The sequence below is a fragment of the Branchiostoma floridae genome, chromosome 2 (genome assembly GCF_000003815.2).
Source record: "Branchiostoma floridae strain S238N-H82 chromosome 2, Bfl_VNyyK, whole genome shotgun sequence".
NCBI lineage: Eukaryota > Metazoa > Chordata > Leptocardii > Amphioxiformes > Branchiostomatidae > Branchiostoma > Branchiostoma floridae.
This window is the reverse complement of record NC_049980.1, coordinates 22,614,921-22,632,751: the sequence shown is the minus strand read 5'-3', so window position 1 is coordinate 22,632,751 and position 17,831 is coordinate 22,614,921. Positions and strand designations below refer to the sequence as shown.

The following is a 17,831-nucleotide window of genomic DNA, read 5'->3' as shown; positions in this document are numbered from 1 at the left end:
AAAGAAGGGTCAGTAACCATCTCAGTAGAGGCAGACAAGGCTGAGAAGTGTACAAGAAAACATGAAAAAACAGCATGCTCAAACAACAAAACTTTTAACTTGCCAAAAGAACATTCGTTTGATAGTTTAGTTGAGGACAGTTCAGAGACTGCCACACATGCGCCAAGTGCAAGGTTTAGTTCTGCAACAAGTAGAGATTCTGGCATTGCAGACTTTCACAGAGGGCCAAGCATAGAGGAGGAAGAGAAAGACAGAAGGCCGAAGAAAGGATCTCATCAATCAACACATCGTAAGAAGTCTCACAGTAGGTCCAACTCCCAAGCCAGTCTAAGAGAGTCAGATAAGGAGTCTAGCATCAACTCCACACAACAAAAAGTCAGTTCAGCAAGAAGGAAACACAGAAGTAGGAAGGAAATCCTGAGCACCAAAGAGTTGTGTGTGACTCCAGTGGTTCCTGACCCAAGTCTTGGCCCAGTCGCAGTGTCTCAGGCACACTGACTGCCTTCATTCTTACATTGGATCAACACAAACAAATGTTACCCAATTAAGGTTTATTTCTTGCTGTATAGATTGTAATAATTGATTTATGGTACATATGTATGATGTGATTTGGTGCTATTGTATGCTTGTCTTCAAAATTGTGAGTTACAAATTTGACAGAAAAATGTTTTTGAGAAAGATGTAATAGTTCGTGTCAGTTGTTGACAAATTTTACAGTTTGACTTATCAAGTGCACATTGTTGCTTGAACCTACTTGATTATATGAATTGCATTGAGTGTGAATGTCAGATATTAAACATGACAGTGAAAGTTTGACTCTCTTGTTATTACTAATAACTATGGTATTCTATGTTTATATCTAATAGAATATCAAGTTTCAGATGCATTTCATTTCCAAAACCACCAATGACAAGCATTGCTACATATCATACTATATCTATCTGTATCAAACGGTCTATACCAGTCCTTAGGAGCTTGGATGATCCTGTTGACCAAAATGCTATATCTTCTCTTATTTCCAACTTTGGACCAATCAGAAAGCCCTCCCCTGCATTTGGATACAAACTGTACACGCATTAGAGAGTATACATGACGTTTGCTGATTAGTCTAGTACTTTTAATACAAAAATGAAAATTACTATAACCTTTGAATCTACTTGTTCCTGTCGACAAAAAAAAACAGAAAATTCTCTATCAAAGGTCTTCATTTTCGTCCTCCCGCTCCTTCGTGGTATCGTCTGCTTGGGCGTTCCTCCTACTCTGCAGTGCCAACCATGTCCGATAGATGGCGGTGAGGATCAGTCCGTCGATCATCATGAAGGGGCCGTAGAGGATGGAGAAGATGAGGAAGTCTCCCAGGAACGCCTGTCCTCCGGGCGAGGTGAAGGTGAGCTGGATGATGGCGTAGGCGATGGAGACGTTCTGCAGGCCCGTCTCGAACGCCACGGTCCGGCGGCGCGCCTGAGACATCTTGAACAGCGGAATGCACGACAAACAGAACCCAATGCTGAAGCCTGTAAGGGGGGTGAGAAGAGAATCACGGACGTGGTTTAAGTTACCTGGTCGGCCATCCATTCATTTTGCTGTTTCTATAATCTCATATCTTTGCCCGAGAAAGCTGTTACAAAAACACAAAAGAAGGTACTTCACAAATGTTTCAACTGAAACGTAACGTTATATTAACGCCGAAGAGACTTGATTTATATGTTAATTTGACCGGGAACTTTGGTAGTGGTGATTCATTTGTTTCCGTTTACTACCTTACCATACACTGGCTTGCTCGACAAAAGTTGCAATGGAATATATAATTTAACTAATGTACACTGAGCAATCGAAATATGATTATCGTCTTCTCCCTCAGACGGTAATATACGCTTTGACTGAAATACTTGAGAAGTTACATGTACTTCTTTTCTGTGTTTTTGTCACAAAACTTTTATCAGACCAAAGACTTCTCATTTACGTTCTTGAGCGTTCCCTCATTCCACGTGTCTCTTGAAACGTTTTGAATGTTTTGATTTGGTCTTATCCTTACCTATGTACGGCAGGATGGCGGCTCCCAGCCAGAGCTGCCAGGGACGGCTGAACATGTCCGGGTTGATAAACACGCTCAGAATGATGCTGGCCATGATCCCACACAGGCCCAGAACACTTCCCAGCTGTTTCAAAATCAAGACCAGAAAAATACTGTTAAACTATAAAGGGTGCCCTAAAACTGTGTTTCTTAATAGGGGCCTTAATCACTACCCACACACCAAACATCATTCAAATCCATCAAAAGGATTTTACATAATGGGTGCGAACACGCAAAATACAACCAAGAACAGCATCCCCGTCGGCATCAGAGTTGAACCTCCTTCCCGGAGCTAGCGGGTCGGGCTGGTGTAAAGTTAACGTTATTTAAAGGGGGCGCGTGCGTCTACGGCCGGGTATCTAACACTTGCCTCTTGTCCTAGGAGTCTGTGCTGCCAGAATATGATTCAGAATTTCAGGGTGTAGAATTATGTTTTAAAAGATTACAAACACAATAAAATGTTCTTTATGTATTGAATTTGTAGAGCAATATTGTCAAATCTTTGGTCGTCCAGTGGTTACAGTGAGGTCGCAGTCTCTAGTAAAAGAGGGTGTTTATAGTACCTTGATGACGACATTGGCGACCCGTTCTGACCACAGCTTGATGAGCATGCCGACCAGCGCGGGGCCCAGGATGGAGGCCAGGGCGATGACGATGCGATCGTACGGGATGACGGCGGACTGGTCCGTCCAGCTGCGCGAGTAGATCCACAGGTTCAGCGGCATCATCCCCATCGCCAGCACCGTGGAGCAGGACGTCATCGTCACGCTGGCAGGACAGATCGGGCACTTTTTAAATGGATGATAACTTTTATTTGAATGTTGTGTTTGTGTACACAAACATAATAGGAGGACAGCAGGAAAGGGTAGGACAGTAGGTGGAGAACACTTTTAATTTCTTGAAACACATAGAAATATAAAAAGATACGTTCGTGTGTCCGCTGTGTCGTTTTTGTGTGTATAGAGACGAGAAGATTGATATAACCAACCGAGAGCAGTTCCAGTGAAGAACTTTCTTTCTCTATATGTTACAAGTCCGAGCACCAGACCATCTGCTCACCTGAGCGCCACATCGCCCTTGTTCCAGTAGGTGAAGAGGTTGGAAACCGTTCCGCCCGGACAGCAGGTGCAAACAAGAGCGCCGACTGCCACCATCGGGGAGTACTGCATGATGTGCGCCACGGCGAACCCGCACAGCGGCATGGCCAGGAATTGCGAGAAGAATCCGATCACAACGCCGACGAAAAACCGCGGGTCAATCTGCATGAATGAAACGAGGTAGTCATCAAAAATTGATATACTCTAGAACACCTGCTTGTACGTTAGCTGTACTGGTATTGAACTGGCAGAATACACATTAACATTATTAATTCAACCATAAGTCTCCAAGTTTGTAAGAAATCTGGTGACATTCCTCCGTATCCATCTCTGTCTCTCCCTTTCTGTGATCTTCTGTCGCTCATTCACTCCTCTATCTCAGCATACCTCTAGATGTCTGTCTGACGTCATCTCTTTGCTGGCTTATAACCTCCTACTCCTAGATCCCTTTCTAAAAATATTTCGCTTTCTTTGTACTCCGTCAGAAAGGATGTGTTTGTTTATCTGTGTGTCCTCGGTTATTACCTTCATTAGTGAACAAATGGAGGTATAGTTGTGTATCTGTCTGTGTAAGTGTGTGTCTGGCTGTCTCTTTGCGTTTCTGGATATGTATTTGTGGCCAGCATAACTTTATATAATCGGAACCTCTTGATGGATTACGACTATATTTGATATGAAGATAAGGGCTGGGAAGACGGAGATCAAGATCGAATTGGGGCTCCCCTGGTATGTGACCTTGGTACTGCACCAGAACTTCAATTTTTTGTATCTCTATCTTGACATGCACATGCTATGTTATGGTGTGTTATACATGCACTGCTAGTATTGTATCGTGTGACAGCATGTGTCATGTCGATGTGAAGCGGATGTAAACGGACAGTGGCAATGATGGGAACGTTGCCTTGGCCCGGGCTCAGAGTTGCGTAGGCAGGACAGAGCATGGGCGGAATTAGTGAGGAATTCATGATATGGAGTAAAAACCCCAAACATACGGGTAGTCATGAGTTCAAACCGCCCTACTGACCTGTCTGGGGTTTCTGACCAGCCTGATGAGAGTCCTCAGCTCCAGCGTGCAGCCCATGGCCAACATGATCATGACCAGGATAACGACATTCACGGCGTTGAAGGCGGTCACCAGTGCCGGGTTCTTGGGCGGCAGGCCGGGCGGACTGGCCGTCGTGTTGGTGGCGTTCTCGCCAAAAGGCTCCACTGTCTCCATTTCTAGTTTCTCTCAGACTAATTTTGATGGATTGAACAATAAAAAGATAAGGTAAGGTACGCAATGTTTATGTGAAAGAATGGCCATGAGACACCATGACTGGGAGTGCTAAACTCTGCTTGGCATGTTCAAATCATTCAGAGCAACGCACAGTTTCATTGCAAGAACTGCGTTTGAATCTTGCTGGCACTACTATCTGAGAACCTCAATGCACTTACTTGAGACCGAATTACTCCTGTCCTGATTTAAAAGATGTGGTGGATATTTTTTACCGTCCCTACCGCATCATACCGTCAGGTCTGAGGAGAAGTGACGCCACGAATACAATTTGGCATCCCTGGGTAGTATCAATCAGACTCCTCGTGGGGCAGAGCAGATACGGTTGACGGTTATCTCCGAGCAGATGTAGCGATCGGGGTTGCTTTGTGAGTCTTTTACAGCCTTGTCTATAAATCTACGTTTTTCGCTACTGACACTCTGACTGCGTTAAATTTCCTCTACTGTGATTCGTATACTAGAAAGTTCCCTCGTTTTCGATATCTTAACAGCACAGGAAAAAAAAAAACATCTATTTATTTTTTTTATATCGAGAAGAAGTCGAACCTGCACTGTCTAGCATGCATAAGGCCGGTCACTATAGATGCTAGCTGTAAGTCGGGATTGTCACCATGTCAAGTGGGTAGCTTTTAAGAACATAAACGTGCAATAAATGTCTTCCATTCATTTGTAATTTGCGAGGTCTGCTGCCTGCATTCTGATAGGTGCTGTAAATGAAGTACGCAAACACAGGAAACTAGTCTAAGGACAAAGTGACCTTGATAAAACTCCTGTTCTTTATATCCGCTATACTCTTATAACAGTACACAGACATGGCAGATAGAAAGGTCTAGTCATCTAATCAAGGAGCTTAAAAGCTCCTTGATCTAATCTAGTGAAGAAAACTGTCAACCGTGGCCCTTTAAACACACACCGTGGACCGTCCCCTTAAATACCTGACCTGGTGAGGACTTACAACACAACGGGCTAACTTTTCATAGCGGGGCGCACCCGTGTGTATATATATATGTATGTATATATATAAACAGTTCAAGGACTCAAGAGCTCAAGCTCTAGCAGAAAGCCCCCGAAAACTATGCACGACATGTTGTGGCTAACTTCGTCATATGAACTGGCACAACTATTGGAGTTTACGTTGATACCAAACTGTACCGTTAGATCACTTTAATCTTTACTCATTATCTGTGTGGTATGACGTTACCGTACTCACCTGTTTACAGTCGGAGAGCTTCCAGTCGTACGATTAAACACGGGCTCTGTACGTGCAGAAATATACTGTGAACTCGTGGAGCTGAGGACGAGTCTTCAACTGTGCTGTGTCGCAGCAACTTCCGGACCGCTTGTGTGTGGCAGCAGGAACCCTTCACATCAGATGCAGGTCAGATTTAGTACCTAAACAATGTGGTATCCATCAAACCCTTACCCTCCCGTGACATAGCCAAAGGCCGTGAGTTGTAATTCAGAGTGACGTTTCAAAGGACAGACCAATATTCACATGCCTGGGGTGGGGTTGGGTACCGAGTGGTACATATGTAGCCTCTACCAGGCTCCGCGGATCGGTGGCCTAATAGTAGTAAATGGAGAAATACAGTCAAATAACTCGTCTAGCCGGCCGACCCCTAATGTACTATTGACTCGTTTTCTCCAATTTGTAAGAGTTAGAACATTAAACGAGGGCTACTATGGGCAGTTAGAACATGGCCACTACCACTCCGGCCACTCAGAGCCTTTTAATTACCGTGTTTATATCCCCATAGTGCAGAAAAGTGTCTACTATGAAAAAGTGTGGTATTATGAACCGATTCGCGGAGTCTGGTAGAGGCTAGGTTTTTGTGCTTGATAATGTCTGACCACAGAACTGGTAAGGGGATACATCTGGGGTTCGTTTGTTCATTGTGTGCATCATATAACACTTGTCAGGATTGAACTTCATAAGCCATTTCCTTTGCCATTCTTCCAGGATGTTCAGATCGTTCTGAAGAAGGTGTGAAGCATTATTGGACATGTGTCCTGTCCTGATCAAGGGCTCTTTGACAATCCTTTAATATCCTCCATCGATCAGCTTCTTTTTCAAACGGCAGATATGTTTCAAGACACGCCAAGGCTAAAGCAAGACTTTAATCAACTATGTTGTCTTTCCAGAGGTTTGTAACTTATTGGCTTGTAAGGACGACCATAGGTATTCACTAGTTTCACAGGATTTCCATAGAATTATGAACATTTGTATGCCAGGAAGCAATTTATAGGGCCCCTTTGAACAAAAGCATGTAATATTTCTGTCTCTGTGCCAAAGTGTCAATAAGTGGCCTCGGATCAACATTGCCGTAAATGGACGCCAAAGAATCTATGGCTTCTGGACCAGCGGTCCCTGCTGCACCGTTGCTGGGCGGCGGCTCCCTAGCAACTCCACCTCCACCACCGTTCCCGGCTGAGTGAGATGCAGCGGGACGTAGGCGAGAGCCAGGGATTTCTGCGCCTGGTAACCGTACGCTCCCGACGTCGTGAAGCCAACCACCTTTTCAAATGAGAGATGAATGCATGGGTGAGTGAGTGAATGAATGAATGGATGGATGGTTGGTTGGTTGAATGAATGATTGAATGAACGAATTAACGAACAAGTGGGTGAAGCTGTACGTGAATGACTACATTTCCCGATTTGCATGGACTGAACATGATCAAGCTCTGATGACAGGGGGTTACTGACCTTCCCCTGGTGCCAGATGGTCTCGTTGCCCTCAGCATCAGGACCGTTCTCCTCCACCTCCACAGTCAGACACACCAGCTTCCGGGTCAGTCCCTCCTGCTGCAGCTGCTGCAGAGCCTGCTTACCGATAAAGTCTGCAGGCTGTACACGGTACAAAAACACCACAGTGTTTATTTATTGGTTTGGCTGGTCATAATCAGCACGTACAACCTGCCTACCTGTGGCTATTACAAAGAACTAGCCCTGACAATACAAATGGACCTTGACATGAACCGAAATATCTGTAAATCTACGAAAATATTCTAGACATACTGACTATTACATATATCTGGTTTACTGTAGCGTCTATAGTGTCTATAATAGTATCTACAGTAGAGGTTAAGGCGAAAGCGTACGACGCCAATCATTACATGACTACTTCCTCTCAGCCAATTATAATGAGAGCTTTCCATATACAGTGTTTAAATCTAAGAGGGGTTGTTGTGCTTTTAGAGTTATGTCCTGATCTACATGTACCTTGTTCATTTTAATAAAGGAGTCAAGACCTGCTTCTAGAGGGTTGTTGTCCACTGTCATCTGAAATGAGCAACAGTTCAAGAATGCATTAATCTAAAACCATTGCATATTGGCCAAAGCCAGACAAATTCTTGAAGCCGTTATAGGTGTCCAAAATGTCTGTAGTCAGACACGAAAGCCTATTCTCTTTGCACTAATAACAACAAAAGTTCTTCATAACAATGTCGTAAGAAGAAAGCTGTGCCAATTAACGTCATGAAAAAAATGCATCGCCAAAAATCTATCGCGACAATCGATCGAAAAAAAATGCATAACTTTTATATATACTGATAATACCCTGGGCCCTGCCCCTTCTACCCCGCACCCCATGAAAAAGATGTCTTTTCCCTTCTCACCTCAGCCCCCCACCCCCTGAAGCACCTCAGCTCATACCCCGAGGCACCCCAGCCCCTTCTCTCTCACCTCAGCCCCCCACCCCCTGAAGCCCTTCTCCAGCCTGAGGGAGCCCATGGCGTAGGTGCCGAAGTCCCCCAGCCCGAACTCCTGTCCTGCCGACATCAGGGCCTCGTACAGCCGGGCTGTGTCCTCTCTGGCGTGGTACAGCTCCCAGCCCAGCTCACCTGGAAACAGACGTGATGGTTAGTTAACGTTTTGAATCAATGTCATTGTCCATGATACTTACTGTTGTCTTGCAAAGCGGTGGCCGTGACTACAGTTCATGGGTAATGTTAGGAGAAAATGTCACACACAAACACAAACACACAGACAAATACACACATATACGCACGCAGACAGACACTCACACACACGCACGCACGCACATACACATACACGCGTGCGCGCACACACACACACACACACACACACACACACGCACACACAGTGACATTCATGACATGTTTATTTATTTGTTTGTTTATTTGTTTGTTGACATAAGGGCTTACCTGTGTACGATATCCTAACGGCTCTGACGCGAACCCCACCCAGACTGAGCTGCTGGCAGCTGAGGAACTTGAACCCCTCCTCGCTCAGGTCACCTGAGGTCAACTTGGCCAGGACGTCCCTGGACCGAGGACCCGCGATCCCCAACACGCCCATGTCGTCTGTGACGTTAGCTATGGTGACGTCGTAGCCGCCCTTCCACACATGATTCTCTATCCATCTTGAGATAATAATTCGGACATCTTGATAGTCTTATCCACACTCCATTACGATCAAATATCTCGGCGTAAGCCACACAAAACGTCAAAAACGTTCGTAGCAGGTTCTGTTTGATAAAAATCTCCGTAGTGACGCATGCTGCTTAAAGAGGAATGATTCAGTAAATGCCATTCAATTGATTCTCCTCGACAGCTTTTACCAACCCCTATAGGAGAACAGTTAAAAACTTTCCTTTAATTTCCACTAAGACGACTTTGATAGCCCCTGGAGATTTACCTGAGATCATGCAGCTCGGAGCCTGATCCCGTGACGAGGAAGAAGTGGTCCTGTCCGAGCCTGGTAACCGTCATCTCCGCATACACGCCCCCACTAGTGGTCAACATATGGCTGATGCGCGTTCTCCCAACCTAGAGAAACACGGTTCCAAGTACTTAATTAAGTGAAGTAAATAATAGAAAAAAACAAGACAACACTCAAAGAGATCAATTCATTATCCTTTTCATTCATCATCCTTTATTGATTTCAACATAGCAGACATAGTAGCAGCCTGAATAGCGTTGAAATCTACAACATAAAACCATATACATGTATATACAATAAGAAACAGTAAATTAAAAATAGTGAACAACATCTCCGATTTGTAATTTCTGAATTTTTGAAATTATCAGACTTCTAAATACTTAAATCTTTCGTTGTTTCCACGATGTTCGTTTCCTCAACTTGTTATCTTAAGGTAGGATCTGCAGTTTTAAAGGAAATTGATAGGAGCGCAATCCATACTGATATGGTATTTAAAATATGGAAAAGTTATCGATGGCTTATACATCCCTCAAAATTCGTTCGCTTTTATAAAATAAAAGTACATGGTTCACGGATCTAAATTTACACACGGCAATCATACTTCACCTGTGGTAATTCGTTAACAAACAGGTAGTCCAGCAGCGACGCCGCATCCGGACCGCTGACTTCGAACTTTCCGAATGGTGTCAGGTCTATGACCCCGGCCCTGGATAGAACCAGTTCACACTCCCTCCCGACCGGATGGAACCAGTTTGTGCGCCTGAAGCTGGGACGATAGCCGGGTGTGTCACCTTCTTTAGCAAACCAGTTGGGCTGCTCCCAGCCTGGAATTATGATTAGATGTATATAACAAACAACAAAAGTAGACTATGGAGTGTAACTCACGAATCCGCATGACTTTTAGTTTAATTGGATTTATTGAGATTGCACATAATGCAATGCATGGCAAACAATCCTGAGCCGCTGTTACCGGAGTGGAAGCCCATCTCTGCACCCTTGTCCAGGAGAGTCTGGTAGATGCCGCTCACACGAGTCGTGGGTCGCCCGGCCGGACGCTCGTCCTTGGGCCAGATGATAATGTTGTTGAACCCGAACGATTCTCTACACCTTGCCGCAACAAAGTTCCTGTTGCACCACGATTCACTAAACCTGGAAGATATTACACCGTACCATCAACAGAGACGTTGAACCCTATAAAAATGTTAGCAAGGCATCATTTTTCCCGTTCCGAAGCGTGTATTAACCTAGCTAATTGCAATGTTCTTATTTCATAACAAAAATTTGAACTAGTGCCGAAGTTTCGACAACCTCCTACTCAAGACCGCTGTAAATGCCTGAGTGAGACAGCAGACGACGGTCTAGATAAGCTCAAATTTTGGTTGTGAAATAAGAGCCTCAATATTGTTGCCATTGCACTACAAACTTATTGAAAATATTTACAAATAAGAGAGTGGATCTACAATTTGTTACCTATTCGGATCCAACTCTGTGAGGTCGTAGGGCGGTTCCCCGTTCATGATCCAGTGTGTGAGGTATTTCCCCAAACCTCCACTGTGTATCACTCCGCCGCTGTCAGAACAAATTCAAACAAATCCAATCAAATTGGACAGTAGATTATGAAAACAAACTTTTGAGTTCCAAACATGGAATATAAGTTAACAGAAGCTTTATTAAAGCAACGAAACGTACAGCGGAAATGCAAAATAAATCTTAATAAATTCTCTTACTTAATAATATGCATTAGTAACAAATATTGACAAGTCAATTTCAAAATATACAAACAAACAAAGCGCACATACAAGACGCCTGCAGCCAGCCAGTAGTTGCGCAGCCCAGGTGCCATGTAGGGTCCGATGAGCGGCAGGTGGTTGGGTGTGCAGGTGATGGGCCCGCACACGTCCCGGGTGATGTCCGCGTTCCGGACCGCCGGAATCATGTCCATAGCCGCCTCCAGGTACTCCGAGATCCTGTCCAGGTCCGACTCAAACAGCTCTTTTCCAAAACCTGAAGTAGAGAGGGGGTCAATATCTACTCATAACTATGCCAAGAAAGCTCTTCCGATTGCAGAAGCGTTATACAGACCTAGGCAGTGTCCATCTCTGAGTTTAAAGTCTAGTTACCTCGCGTGCGACTTCTTTGTCGACGAGATTTAAAAAGACGTGATTAAAGGAAATGGAGACAGCGAACTAATCATTTCAACGTTCAGTTCTACATACGGACATCTTTCTAGTCTGTGACACTTTACTTAATATGCTATACGTAACGTAAAGGGACAGCAACGGTCTCAAAGAGATCCCATTAGTTGGATCGTCACCATAAGCGCGATTTATAATCAGGCAAGCAGGTCCTAAAGTCTGAGTTCCTAATTTTCAGCAAGTATATCTTTTCTAGAAAAGAAAGAAACGACATAAACCCGTTTGGCGGTCTAGAGTGATCTCCGGTAGCCTGGGTGCCATCCTTTCTAGCTTACTGGCTTTACTAGTTTACTACTTAGCTCTCCCATACTAGCCTCCTTCAATGTGACTATGACAGTCCCGGTAAATTAGATAGGATGGACACCCATGCTAGATCTCCAGAAATTGAATAGTACGCGTACCTGGAGGAACCCCGTCGCTCACCCAGTGGTTCTGCATCTTCATCAACTCCGCTCTCTCGTACGGGCCGATAATAAGCCCGTCCCGCTCCTGGCGCGCGTAGTACGACGCCTCCAGGTCGCGGATGACGGGCAGTTCCGTCTTTCTGGCTTTCACCTCGGGGATCGGTCCCGTCACCACGTACATGTGCTGCACGGTGACGAGAGGAAGCTCCAGACCGCACAGCTGGCCGATCTCATGAGCCCAAAATCCTGAAAGACAGGAACGATATCTACTGCTAAAGAAGGGAATCAAAGGTGAGGGTGGAAGAGTACTCTCTGGAGTAAGAGCGAAAAAATTTCAATACAACTGAAGGTGAGTGTTCTCACAATAATCAATTTCCCCCCGCGTACCTGCAGCGTTGACTACTTTCTGTGCATGGATGGTGCCGTGCTGCGTGTCCACATTCCAGCTGCCATCACGGCGCATGCTCATCCCAGTCACTCCTGTCTGTTGATAGACATCCGCTCCATACATCCGGGCACCGATGGCGTAGGCCTGGGTGAGTGAGTAGGGGTCGATGTGGCCATCCCCGGGGTTGTGCAGGCCCATCAGAACCTAGGGCACATAAACAGCGTCCCGTTGTACTTATGCTGGTCTGGTAAGCCATTTTATATACAAAAGTGAGAGAGTAATGGTCCAAGGATCATTCCTTGGTGAACACCTGGTGCTGTTTTATGACAGCTTTACCATCAAATACCACAGTTTGTTATCTGTGTCTGCCGTGTCGAGATTGACTCCAAATGCAACCATAGCTATAACTGTACTAACAGGTGGTCCAAGTCCTGTCATACACGTATGTATACCTTACCTTGTCTATGTTTAGCAGCGGGTGCATCTCATGTACTTCCTCCGGAGTCAGTAGCCATTGCGGCGCGTCGTGCCAGCCCTGCCGCTGCATCTGGTACCGGAACTCGTCCACCCGCTCAGGAGTGGAGGCCAGTCTGATGGTTCCCGGGCCGTGGAAACCCACATCCTGAAAGAAGCCACAAGGACACGATCTGTTACTCTCCAAGCAGAGGTTAGGCTCCGGCTGTTTTTTAACGTTTTTTTAGTCGTTTTTATCGGGCTTTCTATTTTGTCATTTTTTTTCGTTGTGTCCGGCCTAGTTAAAAAACGTTAAAAAACAGCCGGAGCCTAAACCTCTGCTTGGAGAGTAACGATCTGTTACGGTGCAGTCACTATGCACTTTCGTCAAGCTTGCGTCACTGCGGGGTTCGAAAGATACATGTACTCAACGAATTTCAAAGATAAAGAACGAATTTTCTTACTTTTTGTGTATTTTGTCGTCTTCTAAGTCATACTTTTACGTATTACACAATATCTAAATTATAAAAAATCGAAGAAAAAACAAAAAAGTGACGCAGTGGACGAACCCCGCAGTGACGCAAGCTCGACGCAAGTGCAGTGAGAGTGCACTTTTATAGTCATATTGACAAAGTATAGCTGAGAACAAGATTGATCATGATCGAAACAACGTCAGCCGATGCTCATCTACAACCTCCTGGCTTTGAACTGCAAACTTAAATCATATCATGATACAAAAGGCATTATGAGCATCATCAGATTGGTAAGAAAATCGTGATAGTGCTTCAAACTCAGAGGTGTTTTAAAGTGTTATTGTTAACGCCCGAATGATGACCTGAGCAGAGCTCACCTGACCAGTTTCTCGCTCCACCTCTTTGAATACCTTGAAGCTCTCCCAGTGGACTTTCTTCATGTTGATGCCCGGGTTGTAGTACGTGGTGAGTCCAGCCTGGAATAGAACAGATTATATCAAAGCTTTCTCAGTCCTCATGACACCGACTGATGGTCAAAGCTAAAAGATCTATGCGGATGAGTCCACTAAGTCTAGATTAGATCGGCAACCCATTGCGACGTAGAACACAATTATTACATTAGTGTCAGCTTTGACGTTTGTGTTCCTGATTTTATATTCAATATAAAGGATACGTTTATGAAGTTTATAGTTTAGGCATCTAGGTTGTTGTTGTTATATAAACAATATTCAAATACAAATCAATATCTACAACTAGATAAAATCTCTGCTTTTGTCCAGTTGTAGAGATTGAATTGTATTTGAATATTTTTTGAAAACTGTTTTACAAGATTTGATTCTGTTCGACTGAAGATTGCAAAGTCTAGCACCCGTTTACGACGTTCTGTGCATCGCAAATTGCCGTCTATGTTCTTCAGGGTGGCTGGCGATTTTATATCATGGCTAATTTTTTTAGCATTTTTTTTTATGTTTCCTGATTGCTGGCGCCATGTTCTTATCACGTAGTCCTTCTGTGGGCAATCGTTACGTCAGCCTACCAGAGAACTACCAGCCACCCAGAAGATATCCACTGCATGCTCGCTGCATCTCCGCCTAGTAGATTATAGAATAATTACAAACTCCGCGATCGTGAACCCCACCCAAGACTTTACATGTCAGTGGGTTGAAACCATACAGTCTCTTTTAATGATCAATCATTGAATTCAAGTAATTCAAACAGGTTGGAAGTTCTGAGTGTTGCTTACGGCGTGCCATGTTGAACCAGCGGTTAACTCTGTCTTCTCCAGCAGCACAACGTCCTTCTGTCCTGCCTTAGCCAGACAGTAGGCCAGTCCCGTCCCGACCACCCCGCCCCCTATGATCACTGTGTTTGCCTCATCCTTCAGCCGCCTGCTGAGCGGTTCTGATGTCGTCCTGTGGAGGGAACGTCTTCGTTTTGATATGTCTGAGGACTTGGACTATTAAGAAGTCCGAATTTCCCACTATGTGTACTACTGTCAAACAGCTACACGATACAGTAGATTTTGCGATTCCTCCCATTTACCTAAGGCTACGTTGATTTGATTATATGGATGACATCCGCGCTCGCACCAATTTTCGGCCATTTCCAAAAAAAAAAAGTTTTCGACCACACAATAAATTGTGCAAAGCAGCTTTAAAATGGGCACAAATATTCCGTTGATTGAAAAAAAAGTATCAGAAAACAGATAACTAATGCCATAGAGTGCCAAAATGAATCTAAAGTCAAAGAATAAGATGTGAAAGGACAGAAAGAAAGAAAAATCTATTGTTGGTTGGGGAGGTACCAATACAGAAAATTTAGGTCCAGAGGATCATTTCCAGGTCTGGACATGAACCTGGACCTGATTGTCTGCGGAAACTTGAGAACTGGCAATACTCAAAACAATGGTAATTGGTCAATTTTGCTACAAAGGAATCTGTTTGGTGGATTATTGGACTCCCACTGCAATTTGAAATCCCATCACCATGTAATAAAGGCTAACTGTCTCTGTACCTTTGACTGTAGAAACTTAAACTCTACTTGACTTCGCTCTTGTTGTCTTCTTGGCCCCCCGGTTAGACCCCAAATGGCTGACGATATAGTGTGTCCATTTTGTAATTGGCGAGACCTGTTCCTCTGTTGTTTTTTTCAGGTCTGTTTTTTTCGGATTGGTCCAAGAAGAAAAAAAATGTTTTGCACCCGTATGATGTACTGGTCCCTACAACTAACTGTTGGTATACCATACTCTGTGCGTTTAGTCCTGTTCAACCTTCCTGGCCACTTTGATTTCATACTGAAGGCAACTTTTTTTTTTGGCCAAACTTTTTTTTTATTCGCTCGCTCGCATCAGTTTTGGACTCCCGGAGGATGTCATCCATATAATAAAATCAACATGGCCTAATTTGAGAAAAAAATATTACTATGTAATACTGATATAATACTATGTCTCTATCGGTGTCAACATTGAAAGGTAGATGATGCTAGCTGAAACGCCCTGCTGCTTGAGTAACTGTTATGTGGGGAGTATGTCTGTATCAGGCCATTGGACGTGTAGAAATAACCTGGCGTAAAGTATACTGAGCTGTTAAGTACTTTCAAACAGAGTGATTCACACGTGCCCAAGCCTTGTTTGGTTTGGTTTGTGATTGGCTATTTAAGTGACCTTGCGTATACTGTACTTTGACATGCACGTGTACATGTATATGTGTATGTATGTTTACATCACCTCGTTCCCGACATTTCTTGGCACCAAAAGACTGACCTCCCCGTAGCTGGGGGCGTGTTGGGTTGCTGTTTAGCGTTAGTGTTGTCACAGAGGGACCTTTGGACTTTCTCGTTTAGAATATATCTATGGAATGCTAAGTTTATTGGCTGATTAATACAAATATTACTCCACATTCCTAACTGTATATGTTGGAGCGACATGCGAATTTTAACTAGAGTTCGGCGACCCAATACCTCCATGAAATAGATTTTATGCATGGTGATGTTCATCTTCAACTAACTATCGCATGCCACAAGTATTAAGTTCCCATCGTTTATTATAAAGCGACTTTGCCAGTTTTGTATGTTTGGTACCTGTTCATGTCCCACCTGCCATGAATAACATGTCCAGCTACGGAAAACAATAGAATTATACAATTTTCTCTTTAAGTATGAAAATTATGTCCTCATTTGCATAATATGCATATCATCATTCACATATTTTCCAAAACTACATACATTTCCAAAATGATGGAAATCCGTTGTTCCGTTCTTCAGTTATCCTGTTTTGACAAAAATGTCCCTACAGTTTCAAAATTAGATGTAAGTGGGCTGCCTCACCGTGTATTGACGTCAACAGCTACCTGTCACCCAAATGTCAAGACCATATCATGTCCGGGATAAGAGCTACATCGAAAAAAACGGCTATGATAGAAAATTCTTTTTATTATGCAAAAGTAGTCATATTTTGCATAATTTGTATTTCATTTGTTTGACAACTTTGTCTGCGCTACCTACATACCAAAAATCATAGATATCCGTTCTTCCTTTCTTGAGTTAATCCTCTTCGAAAAGTTTTGACAAAAATGCCCCTGCTATCCCAAAAGTAGCTGCTAGGGGGCCCAAACTTATATCACTTCTTCCCGAGCACAGATATGTTCCCCCTCCGGCTGCGTGGACGGTCAACTCCTCTGGTAGCAACCCCCCCCCCCCCCCCCGGCTATAACAGCCAGCGTAGTCATGTCTAGTAGAGACTAACAAGGGGCAACCAGCGGTCAAAACAACACTGCTACACCACAGGTCGGTAGGGGTAAGGGGTGTTGTCATTGTGCTTGCAATAATTCATTTTGCAGGCAGGTTGAGAAGTTGACTACACTGGCTGTTATTGTTACTTGGCTGTCTTTGATTACAAGTTGCGTGTGCTAACGTATATATCCTCGATCCACCCTTTAGAAATGCCGTCAGCGGCAAACGGCCTGGCACTACGAACTAGCCACTGACCTGTTGTTCTTCTCGCTGCTCAGATGAAACGCTGTTGTGGACAGGTGAGCTCGTGGCCGACACTGCCACGGTAACAAACGGGACACACCTGCACACCTGGCTGCTGCAGAGTGCGCCATGTTTGTACACACAAACTTACCAGAACTTGGAACGGGGTCAGGGTCGAAATCTAGGAGCTGCGAGATTGATGGGGTCACGTGAGGCGTATAACCTAGGTTACACTCAGCCGAATTTAACTCACGACTCTCTCCCGACTAAATGGTTAGGAGTGATTCGGGAGCTAAGTCGGCTGTAGTCGGCTAGCGTTCGGCTGAGTCGGCTGGCGTTCAGCTTTGTCGGCTGGTGTTCGGCTGCGCCATCCGAATGTTTTGAAATGTTCAAAACATTCGGCTCTGAACGGCAGGTCTGGAATGGGTTGGTTGTCGGTCGGCTGGTGTTCGGCACAGTCGGCTAGTGTTCGGCTGGTGTTCGGGAGTAAGGTAGCAGTCAAATTTAAATCTTAGCCACGCCATAAACATTGCTGACTTACTCCCAGCTTGTTTCCAACCTACCATCGATTCACTCCAAAACCGTAAACAAATCTCTGCTAACTCAATCCCAAGCAAAATGACTATTACCAGGACGTAGGCGAATCACCCACGAACTTCACACGACCGACATCCAGCCATAAACAAAAAGAAATATAACGTTAAATACCGTATCTAGAGCTATATGTGTTCCAAAATTTGATCTTTTTGGTGATGTTTACATGATAAAAGAAAGAATTATTTTGATTAAAAACGAAAATGGCCACTTTTTTTAAAAAT

The 17,831-nt window shown here is 44.3% G+C and overlaps 3 protein-coding genes and 1 long non-coding RNA gene across 6 annotated transcripts in view; 2 read left to right on the top strand and 2 right to left on the bottom strand.

Annotated features, from left to right (window-relative positions):
• The window catches only part of LOC118409373 (myosin-11-like), a gene marked incomplete in the record, with an annotated part of 5,427 nt that extends 4,617 nt beyond the window's left edge, over positions 1-810 (top strand). The window contains 1 exon segment of the mRNA XM_035810357.1: positions 1-810. Within this exon segment, the coding sequence (XP_035666250.1) occupies positions 1-498 (498 nt within the window).
• A 163-nt stretch (positions 811-973) lies between these two features.
• Positions 974-5,783, bottom strand: LOC118409376 (ileal sodium/bile acid cotransporter-like). 2 transcript variants are annotated; one of them, XM_035810363.1, is made up of 6 exons: positions 5,658-5,783; positions 4,196-4,407; positions 3,134-3,333; positions 2,638-2,842; positions 2,036-2,159; positions 974-1,514 (listed from the first exon to the last, which is right to left on the bottom strand). In XM_035810363.1, the coding sequence occupies exons 2-6, from the start codon at positions 4,388-4,390 to the stop codon at positions 1,195-1,197; spliced, it is 1,044 nt and encodes a 347-aa protein (XP_035666256.1). In that variant the 5' UTR covers positions 4,391-4,407; positions 5,658-5,783; the 3' UTR covers positions 974-1,194. The 2 variants fall into 2 exon arrangements, with proteins under 2 accessions (XP_035666256.1, XP_035666257.1); XM_035810364.1 differs by having other exon boundaries at positions 4,196-4,421; positions 5,658-5,782.
• On the top strand, positions 1,269-6,542 carry LOC118409377. 2 transcript variants are annotated; one of them, XR_004830437.1, is made up of 4 exons: positions 1,269-1,387; positions 3,109-3,351; positions 5,668-5,825; positions 6,408-6,542. It is a non-coding gene; the product is annotated as an uncharacterized LOC118409377 (long non-coding RNA). The 2 variants fall into 2 exon arrangements; XR_004830438.1 differs by lacking the exon at positions 1,269-1,387 and adding an exon at positions 2,816-2,951.
• Positions 6,543-6,755: 213 nt separating this feature from the next.
• Positions 6,756-17,287, bottom strand: LOC118409372 (dimethylglycine dehydrogenase, mitochondrial-like). The gene is made up of 16 exons (XM_035810356.1): positions 17,026-17,287; positions 14,285-14,453; positions 13,419-13,517; positions 12,573-12,737; positions 12,115-12,319; positions 11,725-11,973; positions 10,928-11,132; positions 10,599-10,697; positions 10,099-10,277; positions 9,735-9,952; positions 9,105-9,235; positions 8,612-8,829; positions 8,130-8,287; positions 7,668-7,727; positions 7,152-7,292; positions 6,756-6,962 (listed from the first exon to the last, which is right to left on the bottom strand). The coding sequence occupies exons 1-16, from the start codon at positions 17,142-17,144 to the stop codon at positions 6,792-6,794; spliced, it is 2,586 nt and encodes an 861-aa protein (XP_035666249.1). The 5' UTR covers positions 17,145-17,287; the 3' UTR covers positions 6,756-6,791.
• Positions 17,288-17,831: the final 544 nt, after the last annotated feature.